We start from the raw sequence: 26,390 nt of genomic DNA, 5'->3' as shown, positions 1-26,390 counted from the left end.
ATCTCTGTAAAATACTGGGGAGGATCATACTGCTGTCATCCTGCTCCAAACTCTAAAGTGCTTCACACTTTGCTCAATGGCCTGATAGGATAGGGATAGTTTCCCTCTCAATTATGATACTCATTTTGAATGGGGCATGCATTTTTCTGATAAATTTTTACAGATTCATGGTTGCAATTTTGTCTGCTGCTGCCAGTGGCAAGCAATTTAATTAGTAATTTGAGCTTTCATTTACATACTGTGCTAGAGACCTAAATGGACTGTTAAAAGGGAATATGTGGGGGGAAACCCTGCAATACAGTTTCCTGTTTATATATGGCTCTGTAAGATTTTTTTTAAGGGAGAGAGAAATATTGATTTCACTTGTTCAGTTCTTGAGCTGGAGACATAAATAATTTTAATATAATTAAAAGTGGTTGTAAGTGGTTTGAGAGAGGCACTGCATTCCATGCATTCTTTATGCACGTTTCTTTTGTTTCATTGTTACTAGTGGTCAAAGTACACGAAATGTACTTACATGAATGTATATGCTGTAAGCAGCGAACCTTCTTTCCAGTCACCTTGAAACCTCTGGGGAAAATGGTCTTCTGTCTCTAGAATTATGAAAGTGGTATAGAATGTTCAGAGATTTAGCTCTTATAAAGCATACTTGCAAAACGAAGGGAAAGAAGAGTTTTCCGTTGATTTTCATGCCAGATCATTTCTTTCTCACACATACATACAATCAGGAAACAAGCTGGATATATATTAGAGTTGATGCTTTTGGAAATGAGTGTCAAATATTTACAGTTGCCATTCTGTCATTTTTTAGGAACATGGGCAAAAAAATTGTAGCAATCAGCTAAGTTCTTATATGACTAGCTTGCCAAAATGAAGGATTAAAAGATTAATGATTTTGCCACTCAACTTTGCTGGCATTACCTGTTACTAAACTTTGACACTTTCGTGTCAACTAAAAAGATGAAACTAGAGCATCTTAGAAATTTAACATCTGATAAAACTGAGCAACATTAACCTCTTTTTGAAAGCAATGAAGACTGCTGGCTGATTCCTGTCCTTTACAAATGTGACATCACTTGTTAAACAGGGACATCTGAGACAATTGAATGTAGCCATAGGGGGTCACAGTGAATATGGGCATTTGTAGGCTTCGTTTCAGCAAAAATTAAATGACCTGGATTTTAGGGGCATACAGCAGCAACTGTGAACTACTCTGTGGGCTACTCCTGCGATGAAAGTGACTTCCAGATGTTTTTTTTTTGCTTCCAGCTGCAAGAGTTAATTCCGAATTTCTGCATGGCATCATTGCCCATTTGTTGTCTTGTGATTTTGCTGTGGTTTCTCTTTGCTTTCTCAGTCCACCTTTCATCCAGTGTTTCCTGATGATTCTTAGCTGAAATATGTTTGCCTTCTGTATGGAAAGTGTACTGTGCCATCCTGGCACAGTGTCATTTCTCCTGCCGTGTTCCCCCACTGCCACCATTTCCTCTTCCTCACCAACGTAAATTCTCAAGGCCCAATTTTAAAAGCCTTGTTGGATATCAACATTCAGACGAGCTCATTTGACAAGTAGTGCAGCAATCCCCTGAGGTTTTGCCATTGCTTCTGCCAGTTCATCTGAAGAACACCTGAAGAAGGGACACCTTATGAGGCTATAAGAAGATGATGTATTGAATGTGTTAGAGCTTTAAGAGTACTTTGAAATGTATTAAAGAATATTGAAATGTATTAAAGTTAATTTTTGCAGTTTTGGTGCATCTCTTCTTGGCCATGTATATTTCTGGAACATATAAGCAGCTATTTTGTGAAGGAACAATGGGCCTGTTTCCACATGTACCAGCATAGCGCTAATCTCTCACAACAAGGGTGTCTTCCTGGCACAATTTCTGACGTTATCATGCCACAAAAATGGGACAGTGGCACAATGACTTCAGAAATCGCGCCAGGAAGACGCCTTCATTGCGAGAGATTAGCGCTATGCCAGTACGTGTGGAAACGGCCCCAGTGTCTAGGTGTAAGGCTTTATAATGCCATATGCTATTTAAAGCGTAGTGAAAGAGCACATATAGGACTGAAGTGAAGTGGAGGAGATAAGGGTATTATTTTTTGCAGACATTTCTGGTAAAACTGAAAAGTGCCTTCTCTTTGGGTGATTTGGTTATAACTACAAAAGTGCTGTAAAGTGTTTGCTGATTGAGGTGGCATTGCCCTTACTGACATTATTACATAAGCAAATTGTATCATATATGTACTGTCGGACTATTACCCATTTACTAAATGATCCTCAATTGGCTGGAGATGCCCATAGGTCTGTTTCCAGGAAGGAGACCCAGCAATTTTAGGGGAGAGGTAGTACTGAAATATCAGCATAGAGGGAAAATAATGTTGTCCGCTGGCGTCAGTTTTGTCTGTTAAATGAAAGAAAAAAATCTTATCTCGAGGAGGAGACTGGAGGCACAAAATTGCATGTGAAATCTCAAACTACCAATATTTGAAGACAGAAATCTCTTACTTTCTCAGTTTAATATTTTAGCCCTAGTGCCTTATAAGAGATATAACCAGATCTAGCAATGTAGAGATGGAAGGAAGGTGACATTCCTAAGGACTGTGTTCCAGTACCCTTCATTAATCCTAATCCACAAGAACTAGAGGCTTTGGATTATCCAAGATGGAAGCAGTTGTTACACGATAAACATTAGTCTGTGAATTTTCCCTCAGTCATTGTCCCATGGGTTCTGCCAGAGAAGTTAATGATGGTTTAATTCTGTCTGATCTGTTAGTACCATGCTCTTTTTCTTCATTATTTTTACACCATTAGCAATCCATGTACAAAATTCAAATCAGGATTTAGCAGTTTTGTTGTTAGTAAATATTATGTAGGCCTCACACAAACAACTTGCATGTAAATTTGTATTTCTGCTTATAACAGAAACTGTTGATTCACTCTCATTATTTTTATAATGCATAGGAAATAGCCCGTCACCTTCGTCCTGACACACTCCGTGCTACCTATGGCAAAAACAAGATCCAGAATGCTGTCCACTGCACAGATCTTCCAGAAGATGGCCTTTTGGAAGTAAGGCTTTGTGATACATCTTTAGATTATAGTGTTGTTGTTTTATAAGTTGGTGGGAAACTTTTCTAAGCAAAATCAGACTTAAAGGCTTGGATCCTAAGTTAAGTGAGCACCAAAGCTCTCATGGAAAGGACTCAAACAGGATAGGGAATTCTTGTCAAAATGGACACCCCCTTGTGACAGATAAAAATTTTGCTGGAATTTATCAAACAAGTGTTCAGAAAAGAATTCTGAACACTGGCAATTACTAAAAGTATTCTTAGTCAAAGTTTTTATCTCCAAACTGTTACAGAGCTTCAAAGTAAATTAGTTCTTGGTAGTATCATTTGAAAGGAGTACTGTGTGGATAGCCACTTTGTTTCCCTGCCCAGCTTTTGCAGTGACTGTAGTGAAGCAAACAAATATTCGAGATTGTTTGTTCTAAGAACAAAGTGTGATTTAATATGCTACTATGAATCTTTTAAATGTGGAGTAGTCATATGTCAAATCACAAACATCTTGAGCTTTTGCTCTGTGTTCCTTTTAATAATGTACGCATGAGGTGTTGACTTTCTGTGATTCACTCGACCATGGATGTACCTTTAATGGTGGATGAGCTCTTTATGTATCAGTTACTTCTCATATAGTAATTAGGCCTTCCCCTGCACTGCCAGTGGATGTCTTACCAGTGTCACATAAATAATGAAATGAAACACACAATGCTATCTTGAAATTTTCTGGTGTAAGCTGAAAATTATTTGAGATCCTATTGCTTGACTGCAGACCTAGTACCCTCCACCTCTGTGACCTTTAGAGGGTATAGTGAGTACACTGGCAAGTATATCATTCATATGGACAGTTCTTTCTATCTAAGTAACTTAGGGTTGGATCCAAAGGTGTCTTTTGGTTCAGAGAGGACTCCTTCCATGAATGGGAAGACTCCTGTTGTGAAACAAAGATTTCTCCTGAAGTTTTATGGTTTCAACTTTTCAGTGCTGTGTCAATTTTTATTAAATTTATGTCAGTTTTAACCTTTCAATTATAAGTAGAAATGTTCCATCACCCATTACTTTGCCTCATGTTCTACTTGCTGGTTGTGAATAAGGACCTAACTATACTCCCAAGTTGTTTGGCTGTTAGCAAATAGCTCGACCCTGTTCAATTGGTTACTTTTGAATTATTAATACAGTGCACTTAGCAGTATGTCCCATAAAGATGTGTCATCTCTGCTCAGCAGCCAATCATATAAACAAACAGTAAGGAAATTAATTGATAAGCCAATTATTATTTATTTACATACTCCACCTCTCTCTCCAATGGAGATTCAAAGCAGTTTACATTGTTTTCCTCTTGTCTGTTTGATCCTCACAACGACCCTGTGAAGTAGGTTAGGCTGAGAGAATGTGACCAGCCCAAGTTCATCTGGCGAGCTTCCATAGCAGAGCAGGGATTCAAATCTGGGTTTCTCAGATCCTAGTCCAACCCTCTAACCACATAGTTTAAAAAAAAATCTTGCCACATTGCAGTTTGCTTAATGTCAATGGTAATATGGACTTATTTAACACATGTATCCTATTGCACAGCCTTGTGGGGAGTCATAATACCCCCTTCATACACATTTGATTTAATTGCTGAACATGACCATCCATGATCTCGGGGGATTTCACTCATTGCACTGATGCAAAAACAGCTTGCAAGGCAGAAGGAAATGAAACTGAAACACTACAGCTATTGTACAGCCATAAAGCTGTTTGGCAGCTGCTCAAGATCAACTGATGGGAGGAGATCTGAGGCCTGGCTCATAACTGATGGCAGCTGTCAAACTTGCTGTGTTCACCTGCTAAACCTGTTCACTGCAAAATTCATGGCATACCTAATCATAAATCTGTGCTCAGCATTTTTCATTATACACTTGGCCTAACTATTTTTAAGGCATACTAGGTTTGCTCCTTACATAATATTGGAGTTTATTGGCTCTTTTTATAAGAGAATTTACATGGCTTCCTCCAAGGCCTAGTAAGCAACTGTGATAGTGGTAACTATCAAAATTTGAACACTTGGCAGGAGATGAAGAAAATCATAGAAAAGGATTGGAGCGTACGGTAGAAGTATAAGCTTGAAAAGACTCTCCATGCCTCCCAGCACTAATTTTCACAAGAGAAGCAGTAGTCTGGGTTTTCAGACCAGTGTAATGCTTTTTGAGATAAACAGCAAGCTAATTTTTATTATTACATTATAATATATAATGAAATAATTATACAACTCACCACAATGCAGAATCTGTGGGAGCCCTGAGCTTGTTTTCCTGCAACTAGACGGTCCCATCTGGGGGGTGATAGGAGACAGTGACACCCAAAGTGTGTTGCTTATGTCCCGTCTACTCTGTGATCTCGTTTTGGTTGCTGTCACTGCAGAAAACACTGCTTCACAAAGACAGGATGTTGGAAATGGAAGCAGGGTTTTCAATGCTTTTGTGGCAATCTCAGGATATTCCATCTTGACTTTAATCCAGAATGTATGGAGATTTGAAGTTGTCTCAAACATACTTTTAAGGCCACCGTCATTTGCAATCTCAAGCAGTTGATCCTCTTCTAGCATGGACAAAGTCGATTCACCTGGCTTATTCACAATTGGGTCACAAATCCATTCCTTCCCATTTCAGGGGTCTTTTTTAGTTGGGAAGTAATGCTCAAACTGTTTTGAAAGCTGAGATAGGTGATCATGCACCAGCTGGGAGAAAGCAGGCCCTGGCTCAGTCTCTTTCAAAATCTTTGCTGAGGTTTGAAACATGTCAAAAATCCCAGTGTTCACTCTGCGCCCCCATAATTCCAGTTTGGCTTTGAATGCAGCCACTTTATCTGCCAACTTGAACTCAGTTGTCATTCTCCCTTGAAGTGACAAATTGAGTTCATTGAGCAGGTTGAATATGTCACACAAGTAAGCAAGTTTTGTGACCCATTGTGTGTCACTGAAATGTGCTGCCAGTGGTGACTGTTTTTCTAAAAGAAATCTCTGGAGCAGCTCTCGTAACTCAGATAATGTGGCCATGAATCTACCTTTAGAAAGCCATCTCACTTCTGTATATAAGAGAAGACGTGTGTGCTCTGCTCCCATCTCCTCACAGAGCTGCACAAACAGACGTGAGTTAAGGGCATGTACAGTCTTCTGCTGTCTCATCATTGGGTATTTCCCCCTTTTCAAAGAAGCTCTTCAGTGACGTTTGTTTTTTACTCATTTTGGCTATGGTTAGCAGCAGGCTCAGGCAGGCAGCGGCGCAGGCAGGCAGCAGCGGTGGGTGGCGGCAGACACAGTATAAGGCCAGTACTTGTCAGAGAGGGCAGCAGCAGCCAGCAGGCAGCCACAGCACACAGAACCGCTTAGCAGCCACACCGCCACAAGGTCTAAATGTTTTAGCGCAACTGTGCTGGCAGGAGAGCAGCGGCCATGCCACCAGAGGAGAGGAAGAGGCAGGCAGAGGCAGACTGGGACAGATGGCAGGCGATGCTCAGGGTGGCTGGCTGCCCAGCGGGCCCGGTGGTGACAGGAGGAGGCAGAGGCAGACTGGGGCAGGTGGCGTTCAGGGCGGCTGGCAGCCCGGTGGATTTGGCAGTGACCCGGCACACAAAGGCATGAGGGCAGAGCAGGGCAGCAGCAGCAGCTCCAGTGAGCACAGCCACACCGACCACAGCACGAGGTAGCAACTGCGTGTGTGCTGGCTGGGAGCAGGAGGAGAGACCCAGAGGCATGATGGGAGTCAGCCAGGCCACGTGCACAGTACGCTGCTGCCTCCGCTGAGGGGCAGCACGAGCATCCAGGGCCAGAAAGCAGCCAGCAAAAGTATTTCTATTTCTAATATTTCTAAAGAAAAGTGCATGGGCGGCCAGGTGAGGTGCAGGCGAGGCACGGCCGCCCCTCCCAAGACAGCGACCACCTACCTCGCCTGCTCCCTGGAGCCGGCTCTGCGCTCGCCTGCCACTCATCTCCTGTGCAGCCCAGTTGCTAACAGGCCACAGACTGGTACCAGTCTGCGGCCCGGGGATTGGGGACCCCTGCTATAGAGTTTCACAGTTTGCATTAGCACCAAGATCAGATTCAAGGCTTCTCCGAATGGCGTGTCCTTATGACCGGTAGAATTGCTTGTACAGTTTATTTTAATTTTTCTAACTGTGATGCTGGATGTAACTGTTTTTAGATGAAGCATGTGTTTATTATCTTGTGACACCCTATGGCTAATGACAATAAATCTACTACTACTACTACTACTACTACTACTACTACTACTACTACTACTACTACTACTACACTTCCTCAAGTGATGTCATTGCACCCGGCAGTATGCATTCTCCTGTGCTTCATGAGGGCCAAAATTGATGTTATCGCACCTGCTGGGAGTGTGCGCACACTTTGTACATGTGCAAGGAGGATGAAAAAGTAAATGCCAGGTCTCCCTCCTTTCTGCCAGAAGAGTAAGGGGACCTGGCAACCCTCTCCCCATGCCACATGGCAAACTGCTTTTGAAATGGAGGGAAGCTTCATAAGCAGTTTTTGAGAGAACACAGAGGCCAGCTGTTCAAAGAAAACAAAATCAAAAATCCCACTGGGCTGATATAAACCCTCACGTGACTCCAAGCCCTTGAGATCAGCAGTTACACATTATTAAATACAAATTTCAAATATGTTTGCATTGATGACAGCTGGCAAGAGTTTTTTTAAAGATAATGTTACCACTTTCAGCCTTTGAGTTTTATTCTTTGTAATTAGTTCTCCCAGCACACTATTAAATTATCATAAAAAGGGAGGAAATGTAAAATTACAGAACAGCAATGTATTAAGAAGTGTTTTTTTATTTTACCAAACATAGTACTATGATTTATTTCGTATAAAAGTGTGTAAATAAATAACTCAGCAAAGCATAAGGCAGCCGGAAGCATACATTTTCCTTCTCTTTAATTTGTGTTGCATTCTGAACAAAGTTCTCTTAGGTGATGTTACATATTAACTTCTGAGCTACTATGCAACCAGTCTTTGGCAACGTAGAATTAATTCTTAATTTTCTCAGGAGGTTCTGATTTGTGAAGCCTTGCCTAAGACAGTCACCTGAAGTAACAGTGACCCCTGTTGTCATGGGCTCTTCCTTCATACCACATTTCCTCTGTCAAAGAACGTTTAAATTATTAATAAAGAGACCCATTGTTTCTCTCAGTTACATGGTGCTTTTGTAGCACAGCCATTCATTTGCAGCCCATACTAAGTGGCATAATCTCATGTATGGTGGCTTTAAATTTTGATTGAAAATGGGGGGGGATTGTATTTTTATTATAACTTATTTCTACATTTGTAGGTAATAAATAAAGGGCAAATCTTCATTGCAGTTCACTTCCATAGATATACCAGCAGCCAGAATGGTATTAACTGGATGCAGGAAAAATACAAAATGTTTAAATATAAAATCATGGATATTGACAATATGGTAAATGACTTAATAATCAAAGCTAACCAAATTAATAAGCAAAGAAATGATCATGCTAAGAAGCTTTATTTTCCACAAGTCAGAAAGTTTTCTTTGACTATTAGCATAGGAAGTTTCGGTTAACAGGTTGATTTATACAGTTGCACAATATCATTGTAACTTAGAGATATTCTCCGGAGGTCCTAGGAGTGGGGCAGTCCTTACTTTTGGGATATAGCTCCTCCTCTCCGAAGGCAGGGTCAGTGAGCTGATTTTGATCCCAGAGGGGAGGGGCTTGTCCCTGGAATCACCAGTCTTTCTGGCCCTGCCATCTGCGCAGGATGTCTTCAGCAACATTCTGCAGAGCACAGCGATACCAGTGAAGAAGAAACTGCCAGAGATGAGCCAGGAGTGGTGGTGCATGCCTGGGAAGTGACGTCATCACGTGCCCCCCCCCCCCCGGAGCGCGCCCATGCTCCACAGGGGCTTGGATCGGGGCCGCTGCGGAGGGCGGAAGCACTCCTGCCCTCCGCAGCGGCCCAAAACAGGCCCGATCCACAGCAAAACAGGCTCGTTTTGAGCCGCTGTGGAGCGCAGGAGTGCTCCCGTGCTCCACAGCTGCCCTAGTCTGGGCCAAACTGGGCTGATCCAGGCAGCTGCTGCGCATGGGAGCGTGCAGCACCACAGGGGAGCGCAAACAGAAGGTGCGCCCCCCCCGCCAGCCAGGTAAGTGGGGCGGGGTGTGAGGGGTGGGGGCATGGTATCCCTAACCTGGACCCATCAGGCAAGAATGCCAGGAACATTTTCTGCTGGTGGTATGTCAGCTAAGGCAGGCCTAGCGTCCTTCCAGGCCTCAAAGGGCACAAGCCTGCAGCCTAGACTTGCCCAACTCCCAGGCCTACTCCCGGGCGTCTCAAGAGACTAGTAAAAGGGAGAAGGTCTGGGGTTTGCATCCACCAGGCAAGGAAGCCTGAAGTGAGTTGCTGTAATGTTGTGGTTAAGTGCTGGGCCATGAATCATTACCCTGCTGGTACAAGTCCCTTACTTGTTTGAACTCGGTGGCTGACCGTGGGTAAAAGTCTCAATTACCTAGCGGTTCTGGGGGAATAATGATGATTCTGATCTTATCACAGCCCCTGACTTGGTTAGTTCAGGCAAGCCAGATCTCATCAGATCTCAGTACCTCAGCAGAGTTGGCCTTGATTAGCAATTGGTTAGCAATTGGATGGGAGACCTCCAAAAAAAGACCATTGTTGCAGAGGAAACTATGACTGGATGACATTTTCCACCACTAAGGGGAAAGAAATTACATACCCCCTACTTACATAATTGTAGCCATAGTTACTGTTTAACAAACGAACTGGCATGGCCCAGGATGGAAATAAGGAATTCAAAGAGGTCCTAAAGGCACACCAATAAATAGTCTAGCGGCTAGACTCTCAGATGCTCTCAAACAAATTACAAACCTCAAAGGTTATATTTATATATTTAATATATTTTGTAATTTTTTGTATTTTTAATTCATACAAAAGTGCAAGTGCTCAAATGTGATAAATATTCTACAATAAATATCTAAAATCTACAACTAATATATATTAATAAATAATCATAAATATTCATAAATATTCATCAAGCGTCCAATCCTTTCAGTCCATTTTGAATAATCAGTTCCAATTTCCAGAGTTGTAAACTGTATTTTCTTTGTTCTTGTTCTGTTTCAAAGCTGTTAATATCTGTGTGGAGCTTGAAAGCTATGAATATCTGTGTGGAGTATCCTCAGATGACAACATTGCCTAATGGTTACAGCTGAAACGCTCCAAAACTGGGCTATGAAAGCCTGTATTAGCTTGTTCTTTGTGCTATTTCAAAGCTGTAATATCTGTTTGAAGTTTCAAAACTGTTCATATCCATATGGAATATCTTCAAACGGCAACATTGCCTAGTGGTTACAGCTGAAACCATCCAAACATTGGGCTGTAAGAGCCTGACGGGTGTTGCCAGCCTACTTTCTCATTTCGACAATGTCTTTTTCAAAGGCTCAAATCAACATACAAATCACTCTAACATCACCACACTCATTTCCTGGAAAATGAAGGAGCCGACGGACCATTGCCATCAGGGATTCCCTTCCAGTAGTTTCTCATACTTGTAGAAGTTTAAGAGGGAAACTGGGAAAACTAACTACTCTTACTTACCTCCCCCCCCCCAGTTTTATACATTAGTTCCAGGGGCTATTAAGAAGATCAAGCTGCCATTGGTGGATGATCTGGTAACCAGCCTGCAGTCTAATCCTGTGCTGCCCATTGACAAGGATGGACTACCTAGGATTCCAGCCTCAGGTGGTTTGAACTGACTATGCACAGAAAATTGGAAGTTTTCAGCTACATCCTTTTATTTATTTATTTAATCGCATTTCTAGACCGCCCTCCCCGTCAGACGGGCTCAGGGAGGTTTAACAGCAGCTTAAAACAAAAACATTATAAAAACATTAAAACATCATATCAAACAATTAAAATTGGCGGGTATAAAATATTAAAATACAGCATTGTCTTGCATGGGTGGTGGAAGGTCTTCAGTGGTATGGCCGGCGAGAGGACAGCCTAGCCCCCACCAAATGCCTGGTGGAACATCTCTGTCTTGCAGGCCCAGCGGAAAGATAACAAATCCTGCCGGGCCCTAGTTTCCTCAGACAGAGAGTTCCACCAGGTCGGAGCCAGAACTGAGAAGACCCTGGTTCTGGTAGAGGCCAGGCGGACCTCCCTGGGGCCAGGGACCGTCAGCAAGTTCTTAGTAGCTGATCGAAGCAACCTCCGGGGAACATATGGGGAGAGGCGGTCCCGAAGGTATGCTGGGCCCAGTCTGCATAGGGCTTTATAGGTCAACACCAAAACCTTGAACCGGACCCGGTACTCAACCAGTAACCAGTGCAGCTGACGGACGATAGGTGTTATATGAGCCATGATTGGTGCTCTGGCAACCACCCGTGCAGAGCATTGGCAACAGCTCCACTCATTCCTAGAGTCATATTCTCTTGGGTCTCAGATTTGGCTGCAGTGAGCATCGAACTCCTTTAAAGAGCAAGGGTCAAAACTAAAAAAATAGCCCCAGCAGTATTCTATGCTGTGGTCAACAATAACCATGATTTTCAGGCAACCAGGCACAATACTTAGCTTAGGAATTGGAACGTGGACCATTTGCCCCAAAGCCAAAGTAACCGCAGTTCCTTTTAAAGGTATCAACTTGTCTGGAGAAACCTAGGCCACCTGGTCCCTTTTCCTCTAGATCCAAAGGAATTTGGTCAAATAAAATAGATGCCTAGGGACAAGAAGGTTAGAATGGAAAGGCTAAAATGACTGCCATTCAGAAGGGAGATTGTCTGGCTTCCATTGATCTCTCAGTGGCACTTTCAACATTGGGCCCTTTCCTTTGAGCTGAAAATGCCACTTCTGGGGTTCATCAGAATCCTAGTGGCACTGATAGCATGGCTAGGCCACGGAGAGTGGCTCCTTTCCCATATTCCAATGACATCTTGACCGCTGCACTTCAGAGATGCCTGTTGCCATACCATGGGGCGTTAGATCACAAGAAGTCCAAGATAGTTGAATTGCCAGAGATCCTCAAACAGGAAAGCAACCAGTGGCTGTATCTCATTCAGTCCCACGATGGTGTCATACTCAGGGAACCAGAGAGGACAGTGAGGACCATGGACACGCCTTTGGGGATGGGGATCCCACACCCAAGGAAGAATGGCATAGGGCATCTGGCTGAAGGGCAAATGATCAACAGGGTAAACCTTTTGGAATGCAGAGCCATCAGACACGGTATGGTGGAATCTCAGAATCTTCCCACAGGTCACTATAGGTTTATACAGAAGAAAATTCTGAGGCGGACTGGCTAAGCCAGAGATTGTTGAACCAGGCAGAATGGATGCTATATCCAGAGAGATTCCCCAACTGGTCTACCACAGTTTTTGACAAGGCGCAAGAAGAAGAAACCCTCAAACCATAGGGATAGATGATGTGAGCAGCAAGCTGCCTTCACACATCCTGTATGTCTTCCACAGTACAGCTATTGCACAGAGCTGTTCAGAAGATCACACAGTAAAGTGCAGAAGTGATGCTAATAGCAACCTTCAGGTCCAGAAAGACACGGTTTCAAAACCTGAAGAATCTTTCAAGCATGGATCCCTGGCACCTCCGCTGAAGGAGGGCCCATTGATGCAGGGATCAATATGACACCCCTGACCAGCTCTGACAAGCCTCACAGTGTGGAGGTCGAACACAAACAACTAACAAGTCGAGAAGGCATGATTGGTACTATGCCAACCTCCAGGAAGAGTTCCACAGAATATATAAAAAATTCCTGCCAAGTTCCCAGAAGAGTGCATGGATAGAGTTATGTAACCTTTGGGGGCTAATTAGGGAGTTTCTTTCTTTCAAGAGGGGTTGAAGAAAAGTCTTAATACTAGCACCCTTAGACAACAGGTAGTGACCATCCTAACGATTAGAAGTTCTAGGAAGGGACATTCCCTTATATATTATCTTCATGGCAATGGATTCTAAAAGGGGACCTCATTGTCAAATGTTCCAAGGATTCCTTGGTTTTTTCCCTCGTGAAATCTTAATCTGGTTTTGAGAGAGTTACACAAAAGATGCCTTGAGCCTATGACCTCATGTCCCCTAAAGGAACTGGCCTTTTAAAGCTATCTTTCAGATGAGAATAAAATCAGCTAGACAAGTGTCAGAATGGCACTAGCGGTAGATAGACATCCATGCCCTTTCCTCCAAGATGGTAGAGCAAGTTATGAACAAAATAACTTTCTTCCAAAGGTTAACTCCATGTTTTCATAGGTTAGGAGAGATAGTACTTCCCTCCTTCTAACCTAATCCAAAGCACAGGAAAAGAAAAAAAAACCTCACTACCTTGATATACATAGAGATGTGAGATTCCCCTTGGGCTGGACTAAACAGTTTTTCACAAGTCTGGGATGTTTGCAGGAAGTCCTCCTTGGGACACAGTGTGTCCTTTTCTTGGCTAAGTAGGTAAAGCAGAGGGTGCATCATTCTAGCATGTCAAGCCAGAGGTCTGGGGATGCCCATGTATGTCAAGGCACACTCACTAAGGGAAACAGCCACACAGGCAGCCTATAAATCCCTTTAGTCATTAGAAACTATTGATAAGGTGGTCACATGGAAATCAGTATATTCTTTCATCAAGAAATATAGGATAGATAAGTTGTCCTCCCCAGAGACAACCTTCAAGCAGGAGGGTACTACAATACACCCTCTAGGCCTGGAAGACGGACTACCCACCCTGGGGCACAATGCTCTTGTATGTCCCAAAAGTAAGGATTGCCCCACTCCTAGGACCACCAGAGAATGGAAGATTTGTATTCACTTACTGTGAAGCTTCCTTTCTCAGTGGTCCAGGAGTGGGGCAGTCCTTCCCACCAGAGTTTCTTGCAGGGCGGTTTCTAGGATTGTATGAAGAGTTAGGACGATAGTCTTCCTCCCAGTGGATTCAAGGGAGGGACCTTTCTATTTATTTAAAAATAATTGAGGGGAGTTATTATTTTCCCGCTTGGTATTGTGATGGGGAGTCAGGACTTGGGAATAAACTGGTGATTCCAGGGACAAGCCCCTCCCCTCCAAGTCAAAATCAGCTGACTGACCCTGCCTTCAGAGAGGAGGAGCTATATCCCAAAAGTAAGGACTGCCCCACTCCTGGACCACCGAGAAAGGAAGCTTCACGGTAAATGAATACAAATCTTCCATTCTTGCACAATTTTAATTACTTCTGTCTGGTTTCCACATCAACTGTGAATTTTATATGAATTATGAATATAGTAACTAACACTATGAATTTTTTTTTGTTCTTTATTAAAGTAAATCTAAGAATGAAAGTAGTGTAGATATGTATATTTTGGATATTGGCTATAATGAATTATTTTATTGATCCTTTTTCTTTTTTATTAATAACAGAAATGTAATGTTTTGCACTTAAAGAGTTTGGATTTTATTTCTGCTTGCTGATGTGGGGTTTAAAAATTGTTGCTATGAGTTTAAATGTAGGCCTCAGAGGAAAGAAGGAGGGGCTGAATACAGTGTGATCTGATTGGATAGTAGCTGTACCCTAGAGCAGTGGTCCCCAACCTTTTTGGCACTAGAGACTGGTTTCATGGAAGACAATTTTTCCACGGACTGGGGAAGGGGGAATGGTTTCGGGATGATACAATTGTGTAGTTTATTTCTATTATTACATTATAATATATTATGAAATAATTATACAACTCACCACAATGCAGAATCAGTGGGAGCTCTGAGCTTGTTTTCCTGCAACTAGACGGTCCCATCTGGGGGTGATAGGAGACAGTGACACCCGAAATGTGTTGCTTATTTCCAGTCTACTCCGTGATCTCATTTTGGTTGCAGAGGCAGATGGGCAGGCGGCGCTCAGGGTGGCTGGCTGCCCGTGACCTGGCACACAAACGTGCAAGGGAAGGGCAGGGGAGGGCAGCAGCAGCTGCTCCAGCAAGCACAGCTACACCAACCACAGCACGAGGCAGAAACTGCACATGTTCCGGCTGGTAGTGGGAGGAGACGCCCAGAGGCATGATGGGAGTCAGCCGGGGCGCATGTGCAGTACACTATGGCCTCCGCTGTGGGGCAGTGGGAGCATCCAGGGCCAGAAAGCAGCTGGCAAGTAAGTGATATTTCTAATGAAAAGTGCAGGGCTGGCCAGGCAAGGCGCAGGCAAAGTGTGGCCACCCCTCCCAAGACAGTGACCGCCTACCTTGCCTGCTCCCTGGAGCTGGCTCTGTGCTTGCCCACCACTCACCTCCTATGCAGCCCGGTTGCTAACAGGCCATGGACCAGTATCGGTCCACAGTCCAGGACCCCTGCCCTAGAGGGTGGAGTAAACTGCAGTTTTTAGTTAGTGTACTTAAAGTGTTCATTTGGGTTCAGTCATGCAATATGTGCTGTTGGTGTGTGTGTCTCAGAGAAAGGATTCTGGTCAAAAGAGGCAAACTGTTTGAAAGCCCCAAAAGGGGACTCATTCTACCATATTCAGTGAACCTGTGTGGTGTTCTGAGAAATTCTAAGTCAGGCAAACTGTGTGTGGGTCAGTCTGTGTACATCTGAGAGAGAGATTAACGTATCTAAGTCAGGCAAGCTGTGTGGAAAGGCCTGAGTGAATCTATGTTGATTCTGTTAGTGAACACCAGTGTGGAAAACTTCTCTGTGTGACTGAGTCTGTGACTATTCCTTTGAGAAAATATAATTAGGTTTTTTAAATTTTCATTTTATATAATTAGTTTTTAAACCACTAAGCTTAAAAACTATTCTGAAACCAATATGCTCATCAAAACTCTGCAACCATCATGTTTATTATGTGCTTATAAATAAATTCTACTTTTGTTTAAGAAAAAAGATCCTGATGGTTGTTGTGGGTTTTCCGGTCTGTATTGCCGTGGTCTTGGCATTGCCAAGATCACGGCATTGCCAAGACCACAGCAATACAGCCCGGAAAACCCACAGCAACCATCGTTCTCCGGCCGTGAAAGCTTTCGACAATACAAAAAAGATCCTTTTTACTTTGCAGCCACTCTCATGTGCTGATCATTCAGTCAAATTGGTATTTGACTCCATCTAAGCTTAAATCAGTTTTTAAAACTGCTAGCCCATATTGTTGGAGGAAATGTAAAATGAAAGGAACTCCTATCATATCTGATATTGGTTTCATATCATATCTGGTGGGAATGCCCAATTATTCAAGTCTTTTGGAGCGCAATTTATGAGGAGATTATAAGGATTGTTAAGGTCTCTTTTCCTTATAACGTTAAAGTGATATTAATTGATATTTGGAATGATTGTAGGTTGATAAAAGAATATATAACTTTGATTTCAATATTATTGGCAGCTGCAAGGATATTAATAGCTAAACACTGGAAACCGGATACACTACCTAATGAAGATGCAATGGTACAATAAAATATGGGAGATGTATGTAATGAGTAGAATAACCAACAATTCCTTTTTTGAGGAAAATGTTATAAATATATGGAAAGCTAGTCATGAAGAGGGATGGAATATGGTACTAGAATATCTAAAGTGTAATAATGTTATCCCAAATAGGAAGGATTATGATGTGTTTTTGAATTAATTGAATTTAAAAATTTGTAATTTCTCCTTTGCTTTTAATTTTTTAATTTTAAGTTTTTTAAGATATTATGGGTATTGGAATATTGTACATTTTGTGTGTTTTGTTTTGGTTAATCAATACAAGTTTAAAACAAACAAACAAAAACAAACCAAAGTAATCTATAACAAGTCCTATATTACCAGTTAAACTGAGGAAGTCTAAGGCATAAACCTTTGGTGGCAGCAAATACCTTTTGTGGGAGCAATATAGAGCCCTGTGGCATGTCATAGTCAATAGCCATGCAGCAAAGCAGTAGTCTCCAAAGACTGTCTTCTGCAGCCTTATTATGAAGAAGAATTGGAGTCATTCCAAAGCAATGCCTTCTAAACCCATCCCAGCAGGACAAAAAAATATCATGATCAATAGAATGAAAAAGTCACTGAGAGGTCCAGGAGACCATGTAGTGACATACACCCTCTTGTGGGCTGCCCAGCCTAGATACTATAATCAGGGTGATTAGGGTATTTTCTATTCTGTAGCCAACCTGGAAGCCAGATTAAAGAGATTCAGATAATTCATTTCATCCAGAAACCATGGGGTGGATATCAAGAGCTTTTATTATCTAATAAAATTATTTGTGAAACCAAATGATTGACGCACAAGTCTTTTATATTCTGCTATACTTTGTGCTGGTGGCCCAAGAAGCCAAGAAGCAGCATTGTTCTATTCTTTTGGGGTCCTCCTCCCAAATGTGAAATTGGATTCCACTCTCATGCACCAATGGATAACTTGCTAAGAAGTACTGCTGGTCTGGCCTGAACATCACTTTCTATAGGGGGTGCCTGCAGCCCCCTATATCTTAAATCCTTATCTCAAATCCTTTGTGATGCACAGTGCGGAGTATGTGTGTGCGCATGCGCATATGCTCTCATAGAATCATAGGGATGGAAGTATGCATGCATACTTATTCTATCACATCATACAGGGCACATAGCTTTCTTGTATCTCAAGCACCCTACACAAAGTGAGAGATCATTTGTGCTTCCACATGCACATTTCTTGAAGAGAAGCAAATGGCCAGGGGGATTTGTGGTCAGCTCTTCTTTTACCTAAAGTCTCTAGAAAGTGGCCTGGCCCTGAGTAAATTTTTGCTTCTCAACAGGTTAAGGGAGTTGGTTAGTTCTTGTTTGTTTTTAAATTAACAGTACTTCAGGAATGTGAAGTCCTTGGAATAACAACTTGGTTGCAAGCCTGATTCAGTGTGATAAAGTGCCCAAGTGATTTGTTAGAGATAGCAATTGCTGAATTGCAGGCATATCTCCAGCTGTTACAGAGTGAATATAGCTGGTCTTGGGGTGAAAATGAGTGATGTAGCTTTTTTTCTGATAATATAGCTCCTGCATGAGTCACAGATGACTGGCAATTTACCACCTCCAGTGTGGCTGGCATGAAAGTGTGTGTGTGGAGGTCCCCAAGTAGGCCATATATTTGCAGGGCAATAGGGTTGATCTCCCTTTTAGGGTTTATATGATACACGTGTAGAGTGATCTTAATAATACAGATTCCTGTTAGGTTGATATGCAGCCCCTGCTCAGTTCATGCGTGTTCTTATCTGCGATTGATTGCTTTCCCACAATATAACTGAATGCTACTGAAGCCTAGCGTGCATACATAGAAACAATTAGCACCAAAACCTACTATGGAAGCACTCTTACTGCACATCTCATTCATAAACTCATCTTCAGAGAATCATGCTGAGTGGGGAAAAAACTGGATTTGCATAGTGCTGATGGGTGGGTCTCTGTAGCATGTAACAATTTCCCTCCTCCTTAGAACAAAAGGCTGTGCATAGCACTCTTAGGCTGGCCTGTGTCATATAGCCACCTGCCCTCTCCTTTTGGAACAGATTTCAGAGTTTAAATTATTTTTAAAAATTAATAAAACATCTCACATATGTTAGATGGACAGGGAAAGGCATAATATTGTTCATCTACAGTCTTCCTGTGCAGTCCCACATGGGACTGCGCACATGCAGGCCTGCCGAATTCGGAGATTTCCAAAGCTCAAAAACACCAGGGGGCGCTCTTGCCTCCTAGCGCGCGTGCACAGCTGCTTTTCCTGCCAAAAACGGCCCTTAGAGGTGGAGCGCCCCCCACATACCCTCAGTTTCTCTTTTGCCGCTGATAGTAGAAGTTTCCAGCTCTTCTCATCGTTGCAATGTCGGAAACAGCTCTCTTCAAGTGATGCGAAACCTGCGATAGAAAGATGACGAGGTCAGATGGCCATTTGAGCTGCTTGTATTGTTTAGGGGAAACCCATAACACTCAAACTTGCAAGCACTGCCGTGCCTTTACATCTAAGGCCAGGGCAGAACGAGCGGGTCATCTACAAGCCTCCCTCTGGAACCGCGTGTCATGAGTCAGCCCCAGCCCCGGCTGGCCACCTTACCTATTGCTTCAGAGTCCTCCTCAGAAGATGAGCAGGAAGGGCCAGAAGGGTCTTCTCTAGAGCCAGAAGCCCCTGCAGAAGCTATTGGAGAGGAAGAGCAGTCAGAAACCACTGCTGCTGCTCCAGGAGGAATTCAGCAAGAACAGCCTGGAGCTTCTGCAGAGACTGTCAGGGATGAGGAACAGCCAGAAACCTCCACAGAGGCTGTAAGAGACAAAGACTCCCACAGGGCAAAAGCGAAACCTGAGCACCTGGGGCCAGCTGAAAGGAGGAAGCATAGAGATAAGTCAGCTCTGTTGGATAGGCGAAGGAGCGCCCGTTTACAGGCGCAACACCGAACTGAATTGTTAGAGAGAGAGGCAACAGCTGTTCCTCATTAGGACAGCATAAAAGGAAGACGCCGAGGAAACCAAGCGTGGAAGCAACTCAGCTCGCCACTCCCTGCTACCAGAGCTCTACGCCTGGACGCTCTTGCCCTGCCTTGTGCCCTGCCCTGCTGTTGGATTGGATTTTGACCCCGGCCTGCTTTCTGACTACTCTTCTGCCTGCTCCTCTCTCTGACTGACATATTGGCTCTGACACCTGACCTGACTCCTGGACTACTGACTTCCTGCCTGTTGTGTTCTGCCCTGCAGTACCAGTGGGCCTCCTGCCTGCTGAGCCCAGCCCTGTGCGCGACACCGCGCTATGGCGGCCACAGACTTTCCGGCAACGGCACCACCATCTGCGTCATCCAATTCTACTTCTCGACCTGGCCCTGAATCGACGGGTTCGAAGACTCCACATTTCCATCCCTCTCCGAGCCACTCGGAACCGAGACCCATGGAGCCGCTTACCACCTCGACGTGGAGCTCATCGGAACCAGCTGTCTCCGATCGGAGACCTTCGGTTCCAAATACCCCTCGGAGTCAACCACCCTCGACTTCAGCTGCAGTCTCAGCTTCCCCTCGAAGAACTCCTGACCCGAAGGTCCCTTGGAGTCAAACACCTTTGGTTCCAAGGGCTACTCCGACTTCTTCACAGGAGGCTCCTTCCTCGGTTCCGAAGCCTTCAGATCCACTCCCGGCGTCGTGCCCAGCAGGATCCAACCTAGAGAAGAAATGAAAGAAGCGGAAACATTCATTGAAGCACAACAAAGCTGTGTTGGAAAGCATGCTTTCCGCTTCCCCTTCGATCCCTACGGACACGGTCGGTTCCAATCCTCCAGATAAAAGGCATAGAAGGTCAGGAGACCATTCCTTATCTCGGAGCCCTCTTCAGAGAGCGAACCAGGATGAGGATGTAATATTGGTTGAGAAGCCTCCCACTCTATCGGGGCAACCTAGGTCAACCTCACACAAGTCTTGGTCACCTGTGTCACCTGGGAGCCGATGGGGCCATTCCAGACACCGACACAGCCCCTGTTCATACAGAAGCCAGTCCAGAGACAAACTTTTCAGTGATGATCCAGCCATCTCCTACCATCATAGAGAGGACTCTTCCTTTTTGGATCGCCCCTACTGGAGGGAGTCTAGGTCTCCTTCTATGCGTTATTATTCGTATGATGGGTCAAGACGGACCCCGCACCCATCTGACGTGGAGTTTGCAAAGAGTGTCCATGCTCGGTACAGTACCTCCCCTCTGTTAGAGTCTCCTGATAGGGAAATTGGTCCTGTGGAGGAAGCATCATTACTGACGATTTTAGGGCATATAATGAACTACTCCAATGCATAGCCAAGGCACTGGAGATAGAGGTGACGTCTACGGAGACTAAATTTACTGACAAAATACAGCACTTATACTCGGGTTCCATGCCCACCGTCGCTTTCCCCCTGATTGACAGTTTTGTGGACCTCTGGAAGGGATTGAATTTGAAGCCTGCATCTGCCCCGGCTACCAACAGGAAGGTAGAGACTCTCTATCATACATAAGATGACCTTTGCCCGTTCCACTCAGCTCACCCTCCTCCATCGTCGTTGGTGACTGAGGAAATGCAGGCAAAACCTAAACAAAGGTCACTATCAGTTCCAGCAGATAAGGGTAGTAGAAAAATAGATGCAATGGGAAGGAAGTTCTATACTTTGGCTGCCTTCGGTGTGAAAGTGGCAAATTATGCCGCAATGATGGCCGCTTATCAGCTTCTGCTATGGAAGAAGGTGGCGACCTTCATCCCCAAGCTCCCAGAGGATCAGAAGATCTTCCTCAGGGTTATACAGGAGGAGGCGGTCCGCCTTTCCCACCACCAGATTAATGCTAGCAGAAGTATGGCAGACACTTCTGCTATATCATTACTCTCTGCAGTGGTCTTGCATCACTGTGCGTGGCTAAGAACAACAGCACTCCTGGCTGACACCAGAAATAGAGTGGAGGACCTCCTGTTTGAGGGGACCATGCTATTCTCCAAAAAAACAGATGAATACCTCTCCAAGAAGAGGACAGACCATCTGACTGCTCGATCATATGGAGTCCTCCATCAATCTCAGCAACATTCGGCTAGACTGTATTACAGGTCTTTTCAGAGGGGCCATCAACAGAGATACCAGCCATACCAGAAGTATGCCTACCAGCCTCATAGGCCTTACCAAAGCCCGCAGCCATCGTTTTCCAGACGAAGGCAGAATCAAAGAAATAAGCCTGGCTCTCATCAGCAACAGGCCAAGGAACAGCCCCAGATGCACAAGCAATTCTGACAATTACAGAGCCCTGACCCGTTATTCGGGATCAGGTTGAGTGCATACTGGAATGAATGGTGTTATGTTACTTTCGATGTTTGGGTTACCTGTATAGTTCAATGTGGTTATAAAATTGAGTTTATGAAGTTACCTTATTTATGGCTCCCTGTCTTTACTTCCGAGCCTCCACAAGCTAGGGTTTTGTCAGAACTCTCTGCCCTTTTAGATAAAGGGGCCATTGAGGAAGTAATGGATAAATCCTCCTGGTTGGGGTTTTACTCTAACTTACTTATGGTTGAGAAAAAGGATGGAGGTCTTCGACCCATCCTAGACCTCAGAAACCTGAATAAACTTATTAGGGTTCGTAAATTTAAAATAGTTACCTTACAAGTGGTTTTAACGTTGTTACCCCTACATTCCTGGTTTGCAGTTGTAGATTTGAAGGATGCTTACTTTCATATTTCAATTTTCTCAGAACATAAAAAATTCTTTCATTTTACGTGTGACCAACGTGTATTCCTGTACAGGGTTTTATCCTTTGGGCTGGCTACTGCCCCAAGAGTTTTTACAAAATGTATGGCAGTAGTAGTGGCACATTTGAGATTCCAAGGATGCTGTAGTTTCCCATACTTAGATGATTGGCTGCTCGTGGGTACATCAGAAGAGGTTAATAGCCAGGTTTCCCTCGCCTTGTCGCTTTACCTGTTGCCAAGTGGGCCCCCTCTCCTGCTTTAAGGCCTGCCATGGACTGTGTTAAAGTTTCCTGCATTGCTGTTTCACGGCTACACAAAGATTGCACTGCACGTGTGTTCTGGTACACGTGTCAGTTTCCTGTCTGCTGTTTGATTACCTTGCTGCTACAATAGACTGTGTAGTTCCCTGACTCCATGTTTGGCTAACTGCACAAAGGACTCTCTTCCTGGGCAGCCCTGCCCAGACCTATATCTGGACTTCCCAGTGTGTGTTTGGACTTTATTACAAGTGTGCCCCGTGCCTGCACTGCCATCTGCCACGGACCGTGCCTGTTCCCTGCTTTGGACTGTGTTTTACGTGTTGTTCCCCCTGCCTCCATGGAAGCCTGCCTCATATGGGCCCCAAGCCGCTGCTAGCAGCCGGGTGCCTGCCGGGGAAACCTCCAGCGAGCCTGGCTAGGCGCTCCCTGGTCATTTCCCGCCTGGAGCCTCCCGCGGGCCGGTCCCCGAGCTTGCCCTCGCTACCGGGCAACCTGCAAACCAGCCTCCGCCATGCCCTGCCGGCAACCATGTTCTCAGGCAGCCAGAAGACCCAGAGGAAAAGACTGCTTTGGGAAGCCATTTCGGCGAAGCGGGCACACCACGTCCGCAGCGAGAGTACCTCGCCCCGCTCTGCATATCTTAGGAGCCACCCCGGAGAAGGAACTAAGTGCCGACCATCCCAAGCACTTAGAGAATGCATCTCAAAGAAACCTCCGCATTCCAGAAGCTGATGACATCAGGACAAGCCCTGTCCGCTGGAACATCCATTCAGCCCACTCGGATTTCCCCCTCCCTCTTTTGTCCCCTCTTCCTGAGGTGTCACTTATCACAATCAGATTACCAAAGTGGCCCATCCAAGCCATTCAGTAACCCATTAGAACCTTTGTTTTAACCTGTGAGAACCACCAAGTACAGCACCAGCCCCAGGGTACGTTTTGGGGTATTTAAGCCGGTCTCTCAGACCGCATGGTGCTTAGGCCATTCTTGTCCAGAACCCCTTGCTGTTTGTCCGTGGTCCCATTGCTGGCATTGGGCCACCTCGCTGTTGTGTCTCTGCTTCGCTTCAGGATTGTGAGTATTCCCCACCAACATTGGGAACCTGCTAATGCGAAAGTCTCTATATTTCATACTCTGTATTTCCTAGGTCTTGTGTGCTTTCTTGTGTGTATGTGCAAGTTCAGGCTTACGCCACACTATTAGTAAATACACGTGATTGAACCTATTTGTAGTCTGCCTCTTTGTCACTAGAGTGTCTGGAATCGGGACCTCCGTAAACATAGGTTAGATCCGCGCTAATTTTAGTTACAGACTGCTAAAGCTAATTTCCCCCATTATAAAAAGCAGTTCTGGTAACATACCTCCATTTGGGACTCTTTGTTAACCAAAAGAAATCTAAATTGACTCCTGCTAGATCCCTTCAATTTATTGGGATCGTCCTAGATGGTATCAGAAATGCAGGTTTTTTACCCAAGGAGAGAGCCTCTAAGATCAAGGCTCTCATTAATAGGCTGAAAAGATGTCATTTCCAGTCTGTTCAGTTCATTCAGAGTCTGCTGGGTTGTATAGCTTCTACTACAGCAGTAGTGCCGCTGGCTAGACTGTTTATGAGGCCATTACAAATGTGGTTCAACTCAGTTTTTTCTCCTGAACGGGATTCACAAAGGAGGTGGCTTTCGGTCCCCAGGAAGGTGTGATCTCCTTAGAGTGGTGGTTGAATTATTCTAACCTCTTCAAAGGGGTAGAGTTTGATTACAGACAGCCTCAGCTGTTGGTCACTACTGATGCCTCACTTTTAGGTTGGGGGGCCCATTGTGAGGGATCATATGCCCACGGTGTGTGGACCGATTCAGAATGTAATGAACATATTAACTTATTTGAATTAAGGGCAGTATTATATGCACTGATCTCCTTTTCAGATACCGTGTGGAACAAGTCCGTCCAGATCCTAACAGACAATACAATGGTGATGTTCTATATAAACAAACAGGGTGGCACGGCATCTGTGGCTCTGTGCAACGAGGCAGTAAAACTCTGGATGTGTGCCATAGAACATTCGGTATGGCTACAGGCTGTGCATATCCCCGGGGTAGAAAATTCGATGGTAGACCATCTGAGCAGGCTTTACAGGGACAATCACGAATGGTCCCTCCAAGACAAGTACCTACTCCCTGTCTTCTCCAAGTGGGGGTTCCCAAATGTAGATCTCTTTGCCTCAGAAGAGAACCGCAAGACTCACGATTACTGTTCCAGAGGAGGAGTAGGCCTAAAGTCTCGTGGGGATGCATTTCAACTCGGGTGGTCAGGACACCTTTTTAATGCATTTCCTCTGTTCCCACTTCTGGCCAGAGTCCTCAGGAAAATTCAGAGGGACAGAACATCTGTCATCTTGATAGCCCCGTTTTGGCCACAACAACCGTGGTTCCACACCCTCCTGCAATTACAGGATCGGTTGTACAGCCTTCTGATGGTTCCAGACCTCTTGTCCTGGAGGGGGGTCCTTCACCACGACATAGGGAAACTCAGACTGACAGCTTGGCTGATCAGACAGGACTTTCCTTCTCCACAGCAGTGGCTCATGTTCTGCAAAACGCTAGACGGCTGTCCACCCGGCAGTCCTATGCTCTTAAGTGGGACAAGTTTACTTTATGGTGTCGACAGAAGAGGTCAGATCCTTTTCTTTCCTCTCTACCTGAAATTCTTGAGTTTTTATGGGAACTCAAACAGAAGGGGTTGGCTAACAGTTCAGTGAAAGTGTACTTGGCAGCTATTTCCGCTTTTCACCCTCCTATAGACTGAAAGCCAGTTTTCTCCCATTGTACAGCTAAGTTGTTCTTAAAAGGATTAAATAATCTGTTTACCCCTGTGAGGGCCATTGTCCCACAGTGGTCCTTGCCTTTGGTTTTGGCCCGGTTATTGTCTAAGCCTTTTGAGCCCCTGGCTACATGCCCTCTACGTTTTCTGTCCATGAAAGTTACTTTCTTGGTGGCCATCACTTCAGCTAGGAGGGTGGGGGAATTAGCGGCATTGTCCTGCGAGCCCCCTTATTTGAAGATCCACAGTGAAAATGTAGTTCTTAGAACTGAGGTTGAATTTTTACCTAAGGTGGTGTCTAGTTTTCACCTTTCTCAAGAAATAGCTTTACCTGTTTTCTTCCGTACACAAACTTCGGAAGCAGAGAAAGCCCTCCACTCTTTAGATGTCCGTAGGGCGATTCGCTTTTATTTGGACAGAGTAAAACCCTTTGGGGTGGACTCCAACTTGTTTTTGGGTTTTGCAGGAAATAAGAAGGGTAAGAGGGCGACTTCACAGACTATATCCCGATGGGTAGTCCAAACAATATTAACATGTTACAATACTGCTAACTTACCTTGTCCCTTGGAGGTGCATGCCCACTCTACTAGCTCCCAGGTGTCGTCAGCGGCTCTTCTGAAAGGTGTCTCTCTCCACGACATCTGCAAGGCGGTGATGTGGGCCTCAGCTGATACCTTTGTGAAGCACTACGCGCTGGATATCCTAGACAGAAAGGAGACAGCGGTAGGCACAGCAGTTCTGCAGTTAATTTTTCTGTGACAAGTCTGCAACACTTCCACCCAGGTATTAAGCTTGGTAATCTTCTCATGTGGGACTGCGCAGGAAGACCGTAGATGAAAAACAGTGCTTCACTTACTTGTAACTGTTGTTCATCTAGGTCTTCCATGCAGGCACACATGCCCTCCCTCCTTCCCCGCTAACTCTCTTGGTACTTACCTTGCTGTGGGGCGGCGAAAGAGGACTGAGGGTATGTGAGGGGCGCTCTGCCTCTTAAGGGCCATTTTTGGCGGGAAAAGCGGCGTGCATGCTAACTAGGAGACAAGAGCGCCCCTGGTGTTTTTGAGCTTTGGAAATCTCCGAATTCAGCAGGCCTGCGTGTG

General features: G+C 44.6%; 1 protein-coding gene across 3 annotated transcripts in view; it reads left to right on the top strand.

The window, feature by feature from the left end:
* NME7 (NME/NM23 family member 7) overlaps positions 1-26,390 on the top strand; it is a 143,818-nt gene that overhangs the window by 102,918 nt on the left and 14,510 nt on the right. For all 3 annotated transcript variants that reach the window (XM_054975063.1, XM_054975062.1, XM_054975061.1), the window contains exon 11: positions 2,969-3,076. In XM_054975063.1, coding sequence (XP_054831038.1) covers positions 2,969-3,076 — 108 coding nt within the window. The remainder of the gene's footprint in view (positions 1-2,968; positions 3,077-26,390) is intronic.

The sequence above is a fragment of the Eublepharis macularius genome, chromosome 3, assembly GCF_028583425.1.
Source record: "Eublepharis macularius isolate TG4126 chromosome 3, MPM_Emac_v1.0, whole genome shotgun sequence".
Lineage (NCBI taxonomy): Eukaryota > Metazoa > Chordata > Lepidosauria > Squamata > Eublepharidae > Eublepharis > Eublepharis macularius.
This window is presented reverse-complemented; position numbering and strand designations above follow the sequence as displayed.